At 36.7% G+C, this 23,005-nt stretch overlaps 1 protein-coding gene across 1 annotated transcript in view; it reads left to right on the forward strand.

Annotated features, from left to right (window-relative positions):
• Positions 1 to 505: 505 nt before the first annotated feature.
• whrnb (whirlin b) overlaps positions 506 to 23,005 on the forward strand; it is a 52,377-nt gene continuing 29,877 nt past the window's right edge. The window contains exons 1-2 of the mRNA XM_052557840.1: positions 506 to 1,709; positions 21,685 to 21,903. Of these exons, the coding sequence (XP_052413800.1) occupies positions 981 to 1,709; positions 21,685 to 21,903 (948 nt within the window). The 5' untranslated portion in view covers positions 506 to 980. The remainder of the gene's footprint in view (positions 1,710 to 21,684; positions 21,904 to 23,005) is intronic.

Genomic DNA, 23,005 nt, shown 5'->3' on the forward strand with positions numbered 1-23,005 from the left:
TCTATAAGCGCTAATCTACAAGATAATGATTTATTACAAATCAAATCAACATTTCATGGGACATGACAACCTGAGCCAGACAGAATGTTATCGCCCTATCTTTGTTTATTTTTCAATAATGACATGCTGAATGTTCATTATCCATTAAAATAAATAAATAAATAAATAAAACAAATAAATACATAACATTTAGATGATCTGCCTATGGCACATTCGTGTAAAGTTGAAAGCAGGCGGCTGTGGTTTTGACTGTGTTTCCCTTTGAGAACTTTTACGTTAAGTGCGCAAAGCTCTTTGGAAACGATTTATTTTCAATTGATTAACGTCAGTAGCCCGGTGGGCCTTGAACATTAAAAATAGCTCACGCACAGGAAAAATGTGGTTTAGTTTGTCCAAATGTGTTCCTCACAGTTGTTTGTTCCTAAGCAACAGAGGCGCCTCGCGCGTGCGTCATTTCCTCCAGAGCGCCGTTTCGGTATCTCACTACGGACTCAGTAGTAGCGACAAGAAATCCGAGCGAGCCACACTGACCGGACGCGCTGCTCTTCTGAGCGCAGCTTCCAAACTTTAAACGTTCTTTCTGTGTTTTTGTTTCTTTCTCGGAGCCGGACGCGTCTCTCCGCCCGTTTCTCATCGCACAGTGAGTTACCAAAAGGATTTAAGTCACTATAACGGATGTCAAATCCTCGCAGGACTTAATTCGGGTTTGTTGTTTGCCTTTGGGAGAACAGTGTTTCCACTGTGTACTTTTTCCACTGTTCAAAGTGATTATTAAACTAATTTAATTAATAATCTAAAGTTTCGAAACTACATTGCACTAGTTATTCTGCGTTGTTATTTTGAAGACTCAACTCAGCATGGCTGGGTACAGGTTTAACGCAAGAATCGCGGTGCGCTTCCGTTTTTAGCAAGAGTCCGTGACCCTGCTCTGTTCCTAATGCCTGATGTGAAATCCCTCTGTGGTTCTGAGGTGTCCGAGAATGAGCACGGATTTGGAGTGCGCTTCTCTCAAGTCGGGCGCGAACTCCCTAGGCTCCGGTGGCCGCGCGCTTTCCGTTAACGTCAAGAAGTTGCACAACGCGCTCAACGTGCTGCTCAACGACTTCGAAAGGGAGCAGTTCATCCACTGTCTCAACGTTTACCACGCCAAGCGCAATGTCTTCGATCTCGTGCAGACTCTCAAAATCATTCTCAACACACCCAACAAGCGCCAACTCTTACCCATGCTGCGCCTGGTCATACCCCGCTCAGACCAGCTGCTGTTCGACCAGTACACATCGGAAGGGCTTTATCTGAAGACGGATCTGCTGGCAGCCAGCGTTAAGCACGAGTGCTCGGAAGACCTCAGCAGCACGAACGCTCATGCTGGAGCATCCTCCGTGCATTTTCTGCACGAGTCCGAGCAGGCCGGTCCCAGTCACGGATCTGTGCACCAGGCTCTGGTTTTCAGCACCGCGGCTGAGGGGACAGCGCCAGCCCTGATGCAGGAAGTGCCTGATGAAATCCGACAAGTTACGCTGAAAAGGAGCAAGAGCCACGAAGGCCTAGGATTCAGCATACGGGGTGGGTCAGAGCATGGAGTTGGCATCTATGTGTCTTTGGTGGAGCCGGGATCATCCGCTGAGAGAGAGGGGCTCAGAGTTGGAGACCAGATCATGCAAGTCAATAACATGGTGTTTGACCGAGTCACTCATGGAGAGGCAGTCAAGGTGATTTGTGATCTCTGTGTTAGTGTGTGTGAGTGAGTGAACGTGTTTATTTATTTCTTCTTTTTTTTTTTTGCAGTGTTTTAAACAGTTCATGTTGTGAGAAATGAAAGACATTTTTTGGGGTTCATCAGACTGACGAACTGATGGAAACTTGAAGAAAACTTATAGGAATCTTATCAAAAGGGCAGCTTTCAGATAAGGTTACTGCAAAAACTCTTTAAGTAAACCCATTATAAGAGACGAGTTTTAATGAACTTCAGTTGCAATTGTTGGTCTTTTACCATTTCTGACTATTCTTTTAATCAAGCAAAAACTTTCCCTGTGAAAACCAAAATGGGACACACTAAAAATAAATAAAGATATGTATACCAACTAAAATAATAATAGTATTAAAAAACATTAAGGATTTGACTTTTTTTAAAATCATTTATTAATTTCCGATAATTTCTGTTTTTTAACTTCAACAAAGCAAAATCTAAATTTCTACTTTGCTGGGTACACATACTTCTGGTTGGAAATCACTGCTTTACAGGGATCTGTCAGTGTGGCAGTGTGAAGAACCCCAGTTGGTCTTTTCATTTTTACATTGTTGACTCTAGTTTTTTGTACCAAACAACCCCATTAGATTTGGTTGGTTTGGTTTGTTTTATTTATTTTATATAGCACTACTAAAATAATCCCAAGGGTTACCCACAGTGCTTTACATAAAAGCATTAAAAAATAAAAAATAAAAACACCATCACACACATATTGACCAAACTAACAATCACAAATAACCTATATAATTTAACTCACATAAGCTGCTACTTCAGAGTGGGCTTTCAGAAGTTTCTTAAACATTGACAGAGATTTAGCAGATCTGATATGTACCAGCAACTCCTTCCACAATCTTGGCCCCATTACTGCAAAGGCCCTGTCGCCTTTTTAATAATGAATTGTCCTAGGCACTACCAGAAGTTTAACGTTTTCTGAGCACAAGGATCTAGGGGAGTTATAAGTTATCAAGAGGTTTGTGAGGTACAGAGGTACCTGGTTGTTTAATGATTTATGTACAAAAATGTAATTCTTATATTTAATTCTAAAACAAACAGGGAGACAGCGCAAATTTGCAAATACTGAAGAAGTAGAATCATATTTCTTTACCCTTTTTAGAAGCCTCACTCCCACGCATTCTGAACTGATTGTAATTGAGCCAATGATGCAGCAGAGATGCCCCTGTACAGTGAGTTACAAAAATCAAATGTATGAATAATTCTTTCGAAGTCAGCATTTGACAATTATTTTTTAAAGTTGAAAGAAAAAACTTTACCAAAAGCACATACCACAGAATTGATTTGTTTTTCCATTTTTAAATTATCATCGACTTGAAAACCTAAATCTATGTTCTAAAATATGGTGCCAGTAGGCTTAAATCTAACAGTGATTTAGTAGAATCTTTTGGCTGGCCAAAAACAATAACCTCAGCCTTCAATTAACATTAAAACATTTTTTGCCATCCAATTTTTTATATTGTTCAAACACACTGAGAGCGAGTCAAGAGATTTCGTTGGGTGTTTTAGTGGCATTTAGAATTGAGTATCTTCGGCATAGCTTCATGCTTACTAAATATGCTACATAAGGACAGCAGATATAAGGAAAACAGTGTAGGAGAAGAATTGATCCCTGTGGGACCCCCCATGGAAACAATCTTTTCCAAGAGATTGAATCTCCATAATTAACTGAGAAATATCTGTCACTTAAAAAAGTGCTTTCCCCCTCCCTCCACTCATCCTGTAAAGTCCTTTACCAGTGTCACAGCCCTGCAGAAAAATCTTTGGCCAGAGTCCCAGTCAGAGTTAGTGGCTTTAGCAGGGCTAAAATCAATCTTTAAATTATTTATTTATTTTGCCCACTTGATTACAGAGTACTGTGCACTAGCTTTTGGCCTTAACCCCAACCTGGACCTTGGCAGCATGGCTAAACTCTTCACATGGTCCTAATCCTGGCCTTTAAAAAAAACACATTTGCTATGACTCCCTGTGTGTGTCCAAAGGTTATTTCAGGAAATTGGATAATTGATTCAAAACACCCCATTAGATCTGCGGTGCTGGTCTCAGGCATTGTGAAAAGAATTGGAAATACTGGTGTTTTATCAACTGTAACGTCCATTTAGAAATTTGCCTGTGGTAGAATCTATTATCATCTCTAATTTTAGTTCTAGATTTGAGAGTTAAATCATAGGTTACATAACAATTGAAGCTGGTATAGTTTGCAGAAGAAGAGCACTGACAGGCAGCCACCTCACTCTAACTTTCCTCTCCTCTTTGCTTGCTCACTCTCTCTCTCTCTCTGACTATTTGTGTGGGCAGGCTCATTCTGTATATATATATATATTTTCAAGCGTTCACATTAGACTGCTGAGGGAAGTGCGGCGTTCTTTTGTATCGTCTTTGCTTTGTTGTACTGCCTGTCTTACTCATGTCGCAGCCTTGTTTGCCTGTCAGAATTGAATCCACAAACTAAAAAAAGCACAGAGAAAATAACAATGTGAGTCAAATCGTTGCATGGAAGCTCAGTCCTGTATCAGCTACACTTGGCTTGGCACTATTCAGACAGTTTTTGCTTTCTGTCAATCACACCAGCAGTATCAAGTATAGCTGTTTAATTACATTAATATTGTAGTTTATATAGCTGAAGTTCAGGGCCTGACGTCTGTTTGTGAAGCTTTATTGTGTGAAGCTTGATTGCAGGTTCCATATGGAGGGATTAAAAGTGATTGACCATGTTTTTCTCAAAGTGCCAGTCTGTAAGCATTTCTAAATAAAGATGTTTGAGGTGAGAATTGGCCGTCTCACATTGCCTGCCAAGTTTACTATGAAGCCTAGGTGTGAATTGATCTGATTTGACAGTATCAGAGTTGTTAACATGATATCTTATGGAAGATGACATGGCCTTTAGCTTTGAGGCAAGCTTGTCCATGGTACATTTTATTCTGGACAAGAACAACTCACTGGACTGACCTACAAATTGACCAACCAGGATTGTCATATTTTATTTACACAAAAAAAAAAAAAAAAAAAAAAAAAAAATAGGATCTGAGCAATACAAAAACTACCCAAACATTGGGTTGTTACATTTGACCCAGGAGCTGGGTAACACAAAAACTACCCAAACACTGAAAAAATAACCCAAAAATATTACCAGAAAGACTCAACCCAGCATTTGGGTTAAAAAAATAACACCGGCTTTTTTAGAGTGTAAAATTCAACATTATTGAACCACTCTTTGTGCAATATGAGTATGGGGGAAAATTAAAGTGCTTGCAGGATTTTTTAGTTACATGTATATGTATAAAATGTATTTTATAAAAAGACCATATATATTTATAAACCTCGCTTTAAAAGGTTCACAGTTTAAGTTTACAGTTGTGACATACAATGTCATAACATTTTGATCTGAACAAAATATTACACCTGCTTAATATCAATGAAACATAAAGTTCTTGTAGGATTCCTAAAGAAAACAAAACAACTGTAAAACAATAAAATAAAAACAAATGTTTAACATTCTGAGAACCTTTTAACTTGGATTTCACAGGTTTTTTCAGTTTGTATTAATCACTGAGACTGCGACGTTAGCACTGCCCCCAACTGGACAAAACACCCCCACTACGAGAGAAAGCTGCAGCCGCGAAGTGCTCTTCACATAGGATGCGGCACATGGTGGAACCGAAGTACCACCCGTGCCATGGTCCCCGGGGCGGACATTACTGCAAACTATATTAACGCTAACGATAGTGGTGTACCATAATGCTAGTATTTCCTGTCACTGTTTAAGTTAAGATGTGAAGACTGCTGTCTAGCAGTTGGGATATGAACTCAAAACTAATCAACTGCTATGAATCTTGCATGATTTTTTATATATTTTTAAAAGATATTTATATTCCGTTTTTGAGATATATACAGTATCGCAAAAAAAAATATTGTGATACATGTATTGATATTTTCCTACAACTCAACTCAACTCAACTTTTAAAAACCACTCTGGGCACCAAAGTGCTCTGCATGAAAGAGTAAATCAAAAACAAACACATGCAATCCATATAAATACAAATTACAACACATAATTAAAAGCCAAAGAAAATAAATATGTTTTTAACATCCTTTGAAAAGACTCTAGAGTAGGAAATATTTTTTAAGGCAGGGGAAGCTCATTCCTTAGTCTAGGGGCAACAACGGCAAAGGCTCTATCTCCTCTACATTTCAAGCGTGATTGAGGAATTATCAGGCACAGTTGATCCTTAGAGCGAAGAGATCTCAAAGGTTGATGTAGACAAATTAAATCATGGAGAGATTCAAAAACATAACAACACTCTACATTGAATTCTGTATCGAATCGGGAACCAATGTAGTGAAATCAGAACAGGAGTAATATGGTCTCTCTTTTTGGTACCAGTTAAAAGTCTAGCAGCTGAGTTCTAAACCAGCTGTAGGCGAGAGAGAGAAGGACTCACACCCAGATACAAAGCATCACAATAGTCCTGACTAGAAGACTCAAAGGCATAAACAACCATCTCCAAATCACAGAAATAGAGGATAGACTTCAACTTGGCTAAATATCTAAGATAAAATAAACTATTTTTATCAACAACATTAATTTGGTGATCAAATTTAAGCTCCGAGTAAAAAAAAGCCAAGAATTTTTTTTTCCCAGGGAGCAATAACAGATTTTCATTAGAATCTATGCCACATCCTTTCTGACCAAAAACAATAAAATCTGATTTGTCCTCATTCAATTAGAGGAAGTTGCTTGCCAACCAACACTTCACATCAGCCAAACAGTTATACAAATACTCAAGAGAAGATAGCTCCCCATATTTTTAAGGTAAATAAATTTGAGAATCCTCAGCATTCAGATGGTCAGTTATACCGTGCCAAAAAAATTTCCCAATGGAAGCAAATAAAGGGAAAATAAAAGGGGGCCCATAATTAAGCCCTGAGGAACACCCCTAGAAAAAAATTCATATTATGAAATTAAAACGATGCAAATATTACAAAATAAGTCACGTGAGAGGAGGCACTGCCTCCATCATGATATGATTGGATATGACTACATATGTGTGTGTCTATATATATATGAGGGGGGGGGGGGGGGGCAAATGTTTGCATGATTAATGAGGATAGGTCACCCATTCAGTTGATAAATTAACTAGTTAAAGATGTAAAGGAAACTGAACTATTATAGTATTAATTAAAATTAAACTGACTCTAACAAGCAATCTCTTTCTTTCTATACGTTTCTATATGCGTATTAACACAACTCAGCAGCAAATGAAGACTGAAGCCATGATGTGGTTTTCCAAAAAACATACTTCAAAATGAGTTTATAACAAAAAATAAATGAAGTCACAAAAATCACTATTTACACAGCTCACTTATATTATACTGCCCATTTACAACATTACTTACTATATTACATTGTTCACTTACATTACAATGGTTTCTTGCATTACTCACTTTATCTGCGCTGAGGTAACGTTCACCAGGATGTCCATAAAGTTGAACTGACAACTGAATTTAAGGTGGCGTAGCTGTCCCCATCTCATTCTTTTGTTTTGTTTTTTTTGTTTGTTCATTTTTCACATTTAATAAAAGCAGATTTTTATTTTTTTTCGTTGTTAATATTCAAAATAGTTTTTAAATATTATTGGATGTCACTGTTCCCACCAATCTTTGCACAAGTTAAGGTTACACACGATGACGAAAGCACGTTAGTGCGAGCCCTCCCGGAACTCATAGAGATTGCATTGCAGTGCCCACAGTTAGAAAAAAATTATCTTTGAATGGAAGTCAATGAGAGCAGTCGGGGAGCTTTTAAGTCTGACAGAAATAGCCAAAAAAGGTGCGGTACTAGACAAAAGAGATTTGACGCTGATTGGACTAATTAGAGGCAAAACAAACAAAAAAAACGGTCTAGAAAAGTGAAAGCTAGCATAACACTGTGGTTGAATGTGAAAGAAAAAAATCCCTCCCTTTCACATTTTGGTGGTGCGTCGCCCAATCGCCCTAATGGAGAAACCGCCCCTGTATGTTTATATATACATACACACACAACCATTTTGTCAAGTCAAAATCAAACTTCACATGGCATGAAAAAATTATCTGAGATTTGTGACCACTGATCAGTTCACCGAGCTCAAATGACTGATGTTCCAAAAATTATTTTATTATGAAAAAGAACAGCTGAACACGAGTCCATAAATAAAATATATAATTGTTTAAATAAAAAAAAATATATATATATATATATATTTACAATTATTACTGCTTTGATTTATTGTTTTGAAATAAATGTAAAATGTTTAAAACACTAAACTGATAAGATTCATTCTTTAACCAAGAAAATATGACTTAGACATGTATTCACATTTATTAATAATAATAATTATATCTATCTATCTATCTATCTATATATATATATATCTATCTATCTATCTATCTATCTATCTATCTATCTATCTATCTATCTATCTATCTATCTATCTATCTATCTATCTATCTATATATATATATATATATATATATATATATATATATATATATATATATATATACATACATACATACAGACAGTTACACAAGGATATTTTGTTTATGTGCCTGAAAAAACTTTGATATCTTCTTGATGACACAAACCTTGGTCAAATTCAGTCACCAGTTATTCCTCTTTTCACTGTGACCATTGATTAGTTCTTATGTACTAATTGTTCCAGCCTGACAAGACTAATCACTATTCTACATTGTAAAATCCTTTTTTATATGAATTCCAGCAGTTCTTCTAGCATCATTGGTCTTCGTTAATTGCCGTAGTTCCTGTTTGCGTGCTAAGCTAATAGGGGTGTTCAGAGCCACTCCTGTTGGGATTCCTGCTCTCGTTTATTAATTGGATCCATTCTTCTTCCCATTAGGACCTGAATAATTCATAAAAGCCGTTAATTAAGCAGACAGTGTTTAAGCCAGAAACACACTCAAAGCTGCCTCTGCCGTGAGCTTTGATTATTTCTGACAGAGAGTTTGGCGTGTGATGAGGTGCATCAATGGGTGGGTAACAATAAATCGAAGCACCAGGATTTCATTTATTTAATCGCTACGTGAACTGACATTTCACATACTCCAGTTTAGTGTGATTACTATTATAGCCTAGCAAAATCACTCTCAAATCCTGTTCAGTCATCTAAATCTGCAAAACTAAAGCTTTGCTCATTGTTTTTAAAGTGATCTGCTGAATAACAGGGGATTTGACAAAGAAGTACAGCAGGCAAAGTCACATCGTCTGCTCTCTCTGTCAGAGTCTCACCCCTATTGACCTGCCAGTCTTAAGTAATTATTCTCAATGACAAATTATGCCAGCAATGCAAATAATGGCGACACAGCTGTTTGTACTATTCTGTATTTCAAGTCTTGATTTGATCCCCTATATTTATCTCTTTAAGTAGAATTATCATTAATAACTCAGAGTTCCCTAGTTATGTGAATAGCTAATAACAACCCCCATCCCATTCCCAGCACACAGTAAGCACAAAACAGTGTGCACTCCACATCTGATGGCTCTGGAACAAACAGAGCTCAATGGCACTGTTATTTTCACCACCATGATGCACATTGACCATTTTATAATGTATAGAGGGAAAGTCAGAGTCAGAGATAATGCTGTGGGGAGAGAGTTTGTGGTTATGTAAGTGTCAGAATAATGAAAAGCTGATTTGTTTTCCGACCACTGGGGATCATCAAAGACAGAATGGGTCGGTGAAAGATAAGATGGTTCAATTTATCAAAGCAAGAGAGATGGTTTTTTATCATAGCTTGGAGCAAGAGAGGGAGAGGGAGCAAAACTGAGAGGGGAGGGGCAGAGGTTGATGGGAATGGAGTTTTACACAGTCCATCTGCCGCACTGTCATGGAGATTTTAAAAGGCCAAACGGATGCCGGAGGAACCAATAGATGTAGAGTCAATTAGAGACCTCTTTTCCCTTCAGTTTTAGCTGAGAGGCTTCTAGAAAGAGAATAGTGTAGACCAACCATGATGTTGCAAAGTGCTTTTCCTTCTTGACAAAAATTCAGATGAGACCTACCGCAAGTATGAATAAAAAACTTCTTTCTAATGCAAGACCTTGTATGAACATTAAAGTGCCCCTATTATGGATTTTTGAAAATGACCTTTTTTGCAGTGTGTAACTAATGTGTGCTCTGATAAAAGGAAAAAGTGTATAAAGTTATTGTCTCTCAAAAGAAAGAGTAACTCTGAATTATTGAAACGAGTCGTTTTTAAAATGAATCCCAAGCCATTTCATGTTACATTTATATTTAGTCATTTAGCAGACGCTTTTATCCAAATGAGGATATCAACGTGAAACATTAGCATATTGCCCGCCCATTCGTTGGTCTTTTTGCATTGGTCTGAATGAATATGCTAATTCATTCTTTTGCAACTAGGTAAAATAGTGTTTTCCCCGGTAACGCTGTACACAAAGCAGCGCTGCGCTCACAAACGCTGCTTTATCAGACATTGCAGGCATGATGAAATGAAAATGAGACCAATCGGACCAATCACCGCAGATTAGCGTTATGCAAAGGAGGGGTTTGGAAAAATTAATCATTGAGCGAATCATTTGGGAGTCATTGAGCAAGTAAGGTAAAAAATAAATTCATATTATAAGACAATGAAAGTGTTTTTTGACCTTGCATGCATGTCAACCGATTGTCGGTGGACTCCCAAAACCAAAATATGAACGCTTCATTACCTATAATAGGGGCTTTAAAGCTTTACAGTCTGATTATTCTACATTATTTACCAAGACGTGCTTGATTTATGGTTCCACTGGAAAATGGTAAAAAATGTACTGTAAAAAAATCCAACTTGAAAAAAAGCAACCTTACTTATATACATGTGCATGTTTTTGTTCAAAATCTGTCCAAATGTTGTCCAATCTGAGTCTTTTGAACATACAGTTTTAGAAAGAGCAATGTTTTCAAGTTCCAAGCATGCTTTACTGCTTGACCTAATTATGTGGCAACATAAAAATTATTATTGCTTTTCATTTTACTGGTTTATTTGCTGTTTATTTATGTTGTTTCTGTTAGTTAGCTGGTAACATGGCTCAGAGTTCATATTTTTACTGAATTAGTAATTGTTGATCTGACTGGTTTTGAGATTTGTGTGTAAAATTATATATGCATCTCAATTGCACCTTTGGGATTTTATATATTTTTTTTTCATATCAGGGTAAAATGTTTGTCTCTAGTTTTAATAAAAAAAATTCAAAATCAAACATGATGAAAGAATAAGGTTTGTATTTTTAAGTTCTTTCGAAGAACAAAAGTTTTAAATTGTTTGCGTTGTTTGACTGTAATAGGTTGCCTTATTTTTAGTTAGGTCAGTTTAAGGTGTTTCTTTTTTTTACAATGTTGATAACACAGTAGTGAGTCTGAATCTGCACAAGGGGAATTTAACTTGTACTCTATAATTACCTTCTTGTAGGGCATGAACGTTTGTGGTTTGTGGTCATAGATTGCCTGTGCACACACCTCTGGCCTTCCTGCTGGGTTTGAATGAACTAGATGATTTCTTGTTTGTAGGGTTCTGTGCCCTGTCTCTTCTTCTGCCTCCTATTATCCCTGGTGAATGACTACATCTCACCCTGTTGCACTTTGCACTCATTTAGAATACAAATTCACTCATACCAAAAACCTTGTTTTTCATTGTTCTGTCATGAATTTAAAAAAAAAGTTTTGGCCATTAATTGGCTCACAGAGGTGCATATTATTTCTTAACAGATGATCAATAATGATTGTCAAAAGATGTGTCAAAGATTATGGCTTGGTATGAACTGATTTTTTTGAGGAGTTAGACCACAAAATGGCAAGTTTTTTTAAAACTAGTGTCTACATCAAAATTTTAAGATAATATTGATTTTGTTCAATAATTTAAGACACTGCATAAATCCCATTCTACCATTTGTGTTATGGTAGTGGAAAATAGTAATAATGCTAAAGGAGGAGGTGTGTCCAAAAATGTGCCTGGTAGTGTAAATGTCGGTTATTTCATTAGTGCTTTACAAAGTTGTGTAATTAAAACTGTGGGTGTTTTTGAATGGCTGACTGGGTTGTTGTGAAGAGAGAGGCATTAATCATCTTCACTGATGAGCTGTTTTGCTCTTTGTATAAAGCTTTAGCTACCAGAACAATTTGAAATGCTGTGAAATGAAGCACTGCAACCAGCTACTGTTCGACCTCTGTCATGACACTTGGCTGCCAGTTTAAATTTCTTTCGGTTTATGTTTGCTTCACTTTGATCTCCTTCTATTCAAGCCCAAAAAACAGCAATTACCACAGTGGGGACAGGGGTTTCGTACTGATGAGTTGGTAAACTTGTCTACTATTGTTGCTGCCTGCTGGCCTTGACAGATATTAGATCAATCTCGCAGCACGGAGATGTCCGATTCAAGATATCAGAACGTGTTTTACTGCTGCCCTTGGAGGTGACATATACTCCATCTGTACTAAGTGCCTGGCTGTGCATATGCTGCATTTACTGTGCTGAATCATGTCAGTGAATCAACAGTGAAGCACAGCGGGTTTTGTGAGACGACAGTTTGTTTGCGGGGATGCACAGTAGCTCTGTTTTTATTAAAACTAAATCGAAATTATTGAAATTTAAGACCTGAAGCTACAAGAGAGACAAAGAGCAATTGCAAATGGTAGACAAAGGTAATTCTCTATGCATATGGAAGGTGACAACAAATTTATCTGCCCTTTTAGTTAGCTTGTTTTATGGTAAAACCCAGTCAATTCCATGTTCTTCTGCAAAACCAGTTTTGCAACCCATTTTTAACCCAATACTTTACAGAGAGAAAAAACAATCTCTCAGGCGCTTGCCTGAATGAATATCACTTACTTTGAATTAGATGTTTGGTTCAAAGTTTTTATCCATGAAAGCTGGATGCATTTTCTAAGTGGTGCATTTCACTGTTAAACTCTCATACTGTTTGGGCTGTTATCCAGTCTTGGGCCTGTCAGGTTGCTTTCAAAAGCCGAACGAAAAGGTGAAGGAGAGCCTTCCAGAATTTATAGTGACTGATGGTTCTGTTAATACAAAAAAAAACATTTGCTGCAGAGCTGTGTGGTCATGTGTTATATGCAGTGTGAATATACAACAACTGAGAGACAGAGAAAGTTTGTATTAGGCAGTGATTAAGTAGACTTAAGTGCTTAAGTGGATTTAGCTTTAGTTAAATATTCTTTTAAGAATTTTGTATGTATCCTACTGGCAGTAAAATTTGTATCTGAGAGCATGGATTTAAAGCCTTCTTTCCTGTGCTAACCAAGGAGGTCTTACAATAACTTGCAGAGAGAGAGAGCCATTTCCATTCATATTTCGAATATTTCCATTAGTCATATTGGCAGTTTTTTATTTTATTTTATTCTGCAAGAATATATTGTTACTTTTATAGCTATCAATATAGAAACCTTGTTATTGTTAGCATAATAGTGTAGCTATGCCATCTAGCAGCATGCTAAGGGAGTGATGCTAACTTGCTAATTTCTGACAACTATTGTGCTGTTTCTCATTCTTGAGATGATGAATAGTTCATGAGTCATGAATATTTTGGTGTTTTACTCCCAGAGGAGACCAGTATTTACTAAAGGTATACAAGTAATAAATATTTTTTCATATTTTTTTTTCTGTTTTATTTTAGAAAGAACTAAATTATCATACAAGGACACATTCATGTGATAAAACATTTATTATGTTACAAAAATTCCTTTGTTTAATTATCGGAGTATCCTGGAAATAAAACCATCACAGTTTCCCCCAAAATAATAAGCAGCTAAACAATTTTCAACACTGATAGTAAGAAATGTTTCTTGAGCACCAGATCAGCATATTAGACTGATTTCTGAAGGATCATGTGATCAAAGACTGGAGTAAGGGTTGGTAAAAATTCAGATTTGCCATCACAGAAATAATTAAATTTTTTAAATATTTGAATCAAATTAAAATAATTTTCCCTTTTTTTAAGTTTTAGTCATCCCTGTTAACTTTTAGAGGGTACATATGACAGTATATATCTAAAAAGCAATAATTCACTGTCAAAGTGTTGAGTTTAGAGTGCGAGAAATGCTGAAAAATTATGAATCCTAAAGAAAAGCATAGGAGAGCGATGAGCTTTTCATCTAGGGCATCTTTTTTTAATCTATATTTTTTTCCTATTATTCTTCTTATTTGGAGGCCATGCCATTTTTCTCCAGTGCTGTTATGTGACCGTGTACTGAACACATCTAAAATTAAAATTTATGCTGACGGTAATAGGTGCTATCGGTATTTTAATGGAGTGTGCGTCTTTTATTTGCTTGTCTTCACACTACGGTGCCACAGTTAATGGAACGATAAACAAGCAAATTAAAATACTGGCAACCCAGGTGACTCAAATGCTCTGTGATCCTCAGATCTCTTTTAAAGAGTGAGGAGAGTTGGATATAAACCAATCTCTCCCGTTTCCAGACAGTAAATACGTTGCTTTGTGTTATAAGCTCTTTTTGGGCATGTTTGCAACTTTTTGTATTTATCAGCAGCTGAAAATGAACATACTGTATGCAGTAAACCTTCTCTGCAAACAGAGATAACATGTTTATATTTATCTCACCTACCTTTGCTGCCTTCAAACTTTTCAAGTGAGATAATTTCGTGCCTCGCTTGAGGCATACGCTCTTGACCTTTTCTTTTACGAATGGGTCATGAAATTTGAAAAGTCTTCTGCCCTTCCTTGTACACCATATGAGTCTTCCATCCAGATTTACAGAGAATGAGTAACATACCAAGGCTTGTCAAGTGAACTGAGGTACGGAAATGAAACTGAGAGGAAGGAATGAAAAGCATGAGCTTGATTTATCACATAAGGCAGAATGTTTTAAGATTTGTGCTTTTATGGCAGGTTTAGTGCTCTGATGTCCCTAAAGATCTTAATGTAAGATATTTAGCATCATCAGTGTGTTTTAGCGATAAGCTAATCTGACAGAGGGAAGGCTGAGAAGTATGTTCAAAAAAGTTTCTCATGTTAAAAGAGTGAAGGTTGTCTTTTCTTGACATTTTTTTTTAAGTAGTGTGCTTCAGACCTACTTTTTCTTTTTACTGTTTAATGGTGTTTCTAGGTCTGAAGTCTTCAGGGGGTAGTGCACATATTGCGAGGCTTTTACGGGCTGTTCCAAAACTGTCCACAGATCCCTGTGGTTTAGGACACTGAAACTGCGACAGAAAATATTGTGTTTAATTATTAATCCTGGATTACTGGATTACACTGCTTTTTATGGTATCTCTTTACACTTCAATTTGAAAAGTCACCTACAAGATTCAAGGTGTTTCATTTTTAATTGCAGTATGTACAGTATTATGGGATACCTGTACAGTTGTGCTATATTAACAGCCAGGTTGTAGATTCCATTAATTTGCAGTTGTGATGATTAATATGCAGAATGAGAGCAGAATAAGCTCAGATAAAGCCCAGAGGACAGGCCACATCTGTAGTCAAATCTCCTAGTCATCATCATTTTTGGAAAATGTAATATCACTAATGAGATCCCTTTAACATTTCAATTATTTAAAAAAAATTTAACTTATACTTTGTTTTCTTTTTGCTTTGTACAATTTATTGTATATTATCATCTCACACAGCATGGATCAGCATTTTCTATAAAGTATTTAAATTATAAAAATACATATCTGATATGATTATTATATAATTAGCATCGAATTAGCATAGAAAAAAAGAAAAATGATTGCTCAACCAGAAGTTAGGTGGCGATATGAGTCAAGTATGCAAATGGCCTTTGAACAGAAGAAGAAGAAAGTAGTATGGCACACTTTTTCCATGCGTCCGTTTTCATAGTGACTCAAAGATTCTTTGCTCTGTTGAGAATGTCTTGCGTGTTAACCAGTGCCCGGTTGCATAAAGCACCTTAAGTTTGTCCCTTAAGTATGAGACTTAAGGCATGACTTCCCCTTACCTAAGGGAATGATTTAAGAGTGTTACGTATAATCTCTTAAACACTTCCCATAGCAAAGGGGAACAGTTACAGTAAGTGTTTCACGAGGGCAACCTAGGTTTTGCCATTAAAAAAAAATGGCATGGTCATGTTATTTATTAATGCAGATAGTGGTGTTAGTTTTCACAGAAAACAATATAACATGGATAAGGAAAACAAAAAAGAAAACCAAAGATAAAAGAGAAGGACCAGACGAGACGGAAACTCAAATTGATAATTTACTCAAAGCTGAAAATTCAGAAAAATAATTTACTCACCCTCGTGTCAGTTCAAACCCATAAGACTTCTATCCATCTTTGGGCAACAAATAAAGATCATTTATGTCCATGTAGAGGTTTTCAGATACCAGTGTGAATAAATATATATTTAAATGCAAAGAGACAAGATAGTCTATGCATGACGTTTTATTCGTATCCAAAACGATGTTAGCTTTAAGATGCTAAACTCTCCTTCAGTGTCTGTTTCATTCATACTCGAAGCCGGAGGGCGATCTCGCTCTGAAAGTCGAAACCAGATTCACAGAAGTAGCCTATCTTATAAGCTGAACAAAAAGCAGAAGCGTAAACACAATAAACTCACGATTGCAACAATATATGGTTTATGTGTGTTTTTCAGGTCATATCCAGGTAATATGTAGGGAAATACAGGAATAAAATATTATGTTCAACATATAAAGTGGCCGATCATGACTTGTAGAAGAATTTTGTTTAACACTTAAAGTGACATTTTCCAACCCTTATGTTATACTTAGGAAAATGACAGTGAAGGGGCTTTATGCAACATTTAAAGGGATAATACACCCCAAATTGAAAATTTTGTCATTAATCACTTACCCCCCATGTTGTTCCAAAGTTATGAATACAATTTGGTAGACTGAAATTTGTGTGTATTGATGTATATATTATATACTTATTATGACTGTGAATTTTGTTTGATCAAAATAAACAGTAAATTGTAAATGGACGTCAATTTAAAAAAGATACATTTAGGTCAATAAAGGTGCAGTTACAGAATTGGCCAGCAGGGGAAAACATGCAATGCTAACTAGTCAAACCTTGTCCCTTTTGATTGTAACCTTTCCACTATTTTAATTTTAAAAATCATTTTACTGTCAGCTTTCAGTGTTTGCAACTGTGGCATCAGATTTGCATTGGTTAGAATGAGAAAGCAGACCCATCCGTGTTAAAGGCTGTGAGGTCATCACCGACTCTGTCACTACTCATTATATCCAGGTCAGCACATGGTCTCAGTTGGCGTCTGGTCGGATAGGAGCAGGGAATAGGATTGTTACACATTCTTATCGGAAGAGGGCTATGTCTGCTGAGGCTCAGCACAGAAATGTCAGGTGTGTCCTTTGCTTCTGTGATGAAGAGACACTGGCTTATGGTTTATTCACTAAAGCTCTGTCAGACGCCCTCATTTTCAAACTCACTCTCTCTCCTTTATGCTTATGTCTCCCTCTTTTTTGTTTTTTGAGTGTTACTTTCTTGCTGCAGCTTGAAAAATTAGTTTAAACAGGTGCTTTGACTCTGGTAGGCTGTGAGTGCATCCCTTTAAGACAAATCATGGATGTGGCCATTTTGGTAATGCCTCCAGGTATTTTCAAGCAGCTCCTATACCTACTTGAATGGTGACTTTGTGTGTGTGTGTGCGATTAGTTGGCCAATTATTATTTTTTGATTAATCAGATCAATCAGATTAAACCCCTATTTTTTTATTTTATTAAAGTTTTACTGACAAAAACACATTATTCCACATTCTGCTCAATGTCCTAAAAACAAATGTGCCAACTGAATGCTATGAAAACATACAGTGCATAACAATTTATTAGACAATTTATTTTGTCATAAGACAAATATTAAATACAAATATTTTAGGAATCTTAAAAAAAAAAAAAGTCTTATTATATAAAAATCTTATTGTAATTTTTGGACAAATAACAAACTTAAACTACTAAATAGTAATTTATATAAGATAAAAGCGATAAATAATTTTTAATTTTTAATTTTTATTTTCAATAATTCTTTTGGACAAAAGCATCTGCTTAATGAATAAATGTAAATGTAAATAAATAACAAAAAATAACAAAAATGGCCTCCTTTGCCTTTGATAACAGCTCAAGTGCTTGCTGGCATTATGTACTTTTTGACTAAATGGGTATCTGAATAAAAAATCACTATAAAGCACTTGACAATTTTGTTCTGCCTTTCTTTCTCAGATATCAGCAATAATTATATTATGGCATTAAAAATAGCTTATACTCTTACTAAAAAGCTTACGTATATTGGAGGTCTAACCAATACAGAAAGCGAAAAAATTATTTTAGTAATTACCAATACTGTTAGTTAAGAGCAGCAGTGGCACAACCCTTACATTGGTTAAAAACCTTACATAAATTTGTTTTAATAAATTTAATTGTAGGCTATATAGTGAATATAGTTTAAATCTCTAGATCAAAAGTTTTAACAATAAAGATAATAAAGACCAATAAAATCACAGTAAGGCTCTGCAGGAACACGCGTCACGTGCACTTTATTTCTTTATCCTGTAAAAGCATATGATATTTATATTCTGACAATTACACGCTGCTTTCCCTTCACAGTTCCTACTCTCATTTTAAAGCTTAAACAACCCATATTTCAGCACACTGACCAAAGTTTAAAAGGTTCCCTTAAAGGAATCTCAGTCTGATTCTTTTCTTCTAGGTTGGGGGAAGTCAATCCAAAGAGCTTGTGATCGTGATTACTATCATGGATTTACATGTGATGGTCATACTGTGTATCTCTTTGACCATCAATCTTGATTACTTGCCCAAATTTCCTTTCTGAATTGTAATTGTCAATAATTGTCCTTTTGTTCTAATGTTGAAAGCTGTTCAAGCTGATCGTTAATGAACTTGCTTCTGTCTTGTGGAACTAGGATTTGATTTACAACATCCTGTTGTCTTGAGCCTTTCTGTGAAATTCTCTGAAATGTCAATATTGTTTGGGATTGTATGGTCCTTCAGAAATCATTCCAGTTTAGTGTTTTTCTTATTATTATCAGTACTGAAAACAGTTGTGCTGCTTAACATTGTTCCAGAAATCTTTTTATTTTCTGGCATACTTTCATTAAAAAAGTTTTTTCAAATGTCCTCTGCATGTCCATCTTCGTAACTATATCTAGTTATGCAAACACTCTAATCTACTTGAATGGGGAAACACTGAAATATCCAAAATTGTTTGTCAAGATCATGTTCCGCTTCCATAAATTGGGAATAAAATTTAAACACAATATGATATTGTATAATGTGCTGCTTTAGCAGTATTGTCACCTTACTTCAGCTAATAATGCTTATTCCTATTCTAGAGTAAACAAACTTTACCAAACTTTTCTCAGCTGTCAGACAGTACTTCCATTCCTACAGTCTCCATATTGAGCATTGCTTTTCTTATTTAGCTGTAAGCCAGACTACTACAGCTGCCATATTTAGCACTCCTTTATTATATTCTATTTCATTTATATTCGAGTAGTCTTCTCCTAGTTCGATGTTTGAGGTTTGATGAAATGATGAATCTCTTTGACATCTGAAAAGCCTGTCATTTTAGAAAGTACATTTTGAACCCTCTTACTCTTACTCTTTCTTAAGATAGAATAACGTGACTCATCTGCTGTACATCCACACAGCACTGAGTCGCTCTCCTATTCCATCTCTCTTACTCAATGGCTGTAAACTCCCCACATACTGTCGGTTATGTAAGAGATCTGTTCAGCAGCTCTGCTAGCTGTCCGTGCTGTTGTTTTTGCACACTGAGGTGTTGTTATGTAGCTGACCACATTTGGTCAAGTGCTCCATTCAGAGGCTGCAGATGAAACGCTCCAAGCGGTTTCACAGGTTTGGTGCTCGTATTTTTAGCCTCCTGCCTACCTTTGCTTAAAAGTGTTTGTGAGTGCAGTTTTAAACCAGGACACACATGCCATTGTTCATAATTCATGCAGCAACAGCGGCACCAGAAAAAGCAACACTGAATGTGTTGTTCTGCTCCAATTAAACGTTCATGTTAATCTATGTAGATCCATGTTAATGACCAACATGGGTGCTTTGTGAGCGAGCCAGAGGGATTTCATTCACTTGCGTGTCTCTGTTTGCTCATACATTTATGTCAGTGAATGCTTTGATCTTGATTGAGATGCTTTCTGAAGATCAATGTTTCATATATGTCTCTAATTGTTCTTACTCATGATCATTTGAAGTCAAGCTTCTCCAAGGTGAATCACTGTTCATATTCTCTCTGTAGCACTGACTCAAGTAACCCTGTCTTTCTATACCCATCGTTCTCTTTATTCTTTTTCTTCATGTCCTCCTCTGTCTGCTTTGAGGAAGCCAAAACACAGTTGCAAATACCGTTGGAAATACTTCTAAGTGGTTTGATCCAACCTTTCCAAGGGACTTCAAAATCTGGTGTCTGTCTGAACCTCCTGCTCAGTGCAGTCTGTATCTGCAGTCACACTGAAAAAACAACTCTCAGCCCCACTGAGACCTCCAGCTCTGTCTCTATAAAGCATATTAAATGTCAGAGATGGATGTCTGTAGACTTTTCTATGTGGAGATGAGAGCAGTACAGGGAGGTGGTGGGACTGATTTACATGACTTGAGGCAATTCACAAGAGACCTGCTCTAGAGTCAGTAAGAGCTTTTATTGGACTTGTTTGGCTCTTGCAGGCCATGGACGCAGAAACACTTCTACAGTAGGTCAAATCACTGTGCAGTCTTGAGGAGGAGAATCACAGCTGCCACACACACACACACACACACACACACATATATATATATATTTATTTACTATTTACAAGTTTTTTTTTTAAAGTGAACTGATGTTCAGCTTTTCTTTTTAATGGTCAACTTATTTTCGAGTCATTGCCATAAAAGCCCTGTAGACACTGTCACAGACATGAATACATCTTTCATTACATCAAGCTGAATGCTCACTGACACAGACATCACGTTTTCACGCCATTTCGATTTTTATTTCGACATGACACATAGCAGTTTTATATCTAATTGGGTGAGTTGTTTACTTACTTAATATTTAGTCAATAATGCCATAATTTTCTTCATTCAGGCTGAGAGCTCACACGAAAACAAGAGGCGAGATTTATCGCATGAAAACAATCATTTCCAATCAAAACCGATCATATCAAATCAAATCATATAATATAATAGGATTAGTCCAATGAATCGTTCGGTTTCATAATGCGTACCGAACCGAAAGCCTCGTACCAAACGGTTCAATATGAATTATTGAGTGAAGTGAGTGAAGTGAGTGAAAGTGACATTCAGCCAAGTATGGTTACCCATACTCAGAATTCGTGCTCTGCATTTAACCCATCTGAAGTGCACACACACAGAGCAGTGAACACACACACACACTGTGAGCACACACCCGGAGCAGTGGGCAGCCATTTATGCTGCGGCGCCTGGGGAGCAGTTGGGGGTTCGATGCCTTGCTCAAGGGCACCTAAGTCGTGGTATTGCAGGTGGAGAGAGAACTGTACATGCGCTCCCCCCACCCACAATTCCTGCCGGCTCAAGACTCGAACTCACAACACTTTGATTGGGAGTCCGACTCTCTAACCATTAGGCCACGACTTCCCAAATTGTTATGTTATTGTATTGTTACTCCAAATATATACAGTTTACATACATACATTTATTATTTACATCATATATTTATGATATTTATCATAGTTACATTAGATAAATTACATTAATTGGGACAAAATTGTATACTTCTATGTGTATAAGAAGAAAGAGAAATAACTTTGAGAGAGAGACAATCCTTTATTTATTGATTTCCTCTTCACTCCTCTTCTTGTTCCCTCCTTTCTTGTCCTCATCCATCTGTTTTCCCTTCACAGGTATTGAAAGGCTCTAAGAAGCTCTCCATGTCGGTCTGTTCTATGGGACGGATCCCAGGTGGTTACGTGACCAATCACGTGTACACATGGGTGGACCCTCAGGGTCGCAGTGTGTCCCCACCACCAGACTTGCTGGAGCAGCATGGCTCAGGAGGAAGACATTTGGAAATCCAGCAACTTGGCCATACACACATTCGGCACGAGGGTGCTGAGAAGAAGGTGAGTCTAAATAACCGCTCATGTTGACAGATTGAGTGGAATGTAAGCAATTTTAAATTCAGGGTGATGTTGTAAAGTACTAAACATCTGTGGCTTTTCTCTCTACATGCTTTGTCACTCAGTTTATTCATATTTAAAATGACAGCTCTAACGAGTGTAGAAATTATTGTAATGCCTCAGTGATTCCTGTCTGCTAACTGCAAACCAGCTCTGCTGGGCTTTTTTTCTCTGTAGGTGCATTAACACACACATACATTCATCAACTTTCCCTGCTATGCCCTCTCACACCTTCATCCCATATTCTGCGTCTTCAGCTAAAAACACCCAATGGACAGCAGTCACCAGTCACAACACTGCCAACAAGGTCTGAAAAGTCCTAAACAGTTGCCACTAAATGTACTAAATACAACATCTGTCAATGACTCACAAAAAAAATGTATCATCAGAGGTTTATATTGCATATCTAAAGTTTCCTTTCCATATGGAAGAGTTTTTTGGCCATGTGATATCACTTATGTAGAGAAAAATCACAGCTAATTAAAAACAGCTAAATAATCATATAATTAGAGAGATATATTGTATGTATATTTAATAATTATATTAAAGGGGATCCTATTATGCTCTTTTACAAAGTCTTGATTTTTTTTTGGGGGTGTACTACTGAAAACACTGCCTCACACTGGCCCGACAGTAGAAAAGACCCGAAAAAACACTTAGCTCTTCACTAATTAGCACACAAAATACCATTGGTAGGCTTCATCTTTTTTACAGTAGCACCTCCCAGAAAAATGTGGATAAACCATGCTCTACTCTCAAAAGAGTAGCGATGTTTCGTTATGCTTTCAGTTTCGTTTGCCGTTTGATGTTTTTCATATGCAACAGAAATGGCAAAGCTTATGAGTTGAACAATAAGGTGGTAGTGCCAGTGCGATCGCACACAAAATGTATTCACACAGGCAGAAAAAATGGTCACAGTCTGGAGCCCTGAACATACATATTAACATACATAATTAATTAGGTGCATGCTTAAGAACTGTGTTAAAATGACCAGCAAGGTAGAAAACATCTGCTGCAAGAAAATTTAAAAGGACGAGAGTGGAAA

Source organism: Carassius gibelio, chromosome B5, assembly GCF_023724105.1.
Source record: "Carassius gibelio isolate Cgi1373 ecotype wild population from Czech Republic chromosome B5, carGib1.2-hapl.c, whole genome shotgun sequence".
Lineage (NCBI taxonomy): Eukaryota > Metazoa > Chordata > Actinopteri > Cypriniformes > Cyprinidae > Carassius > Carassius gibelio.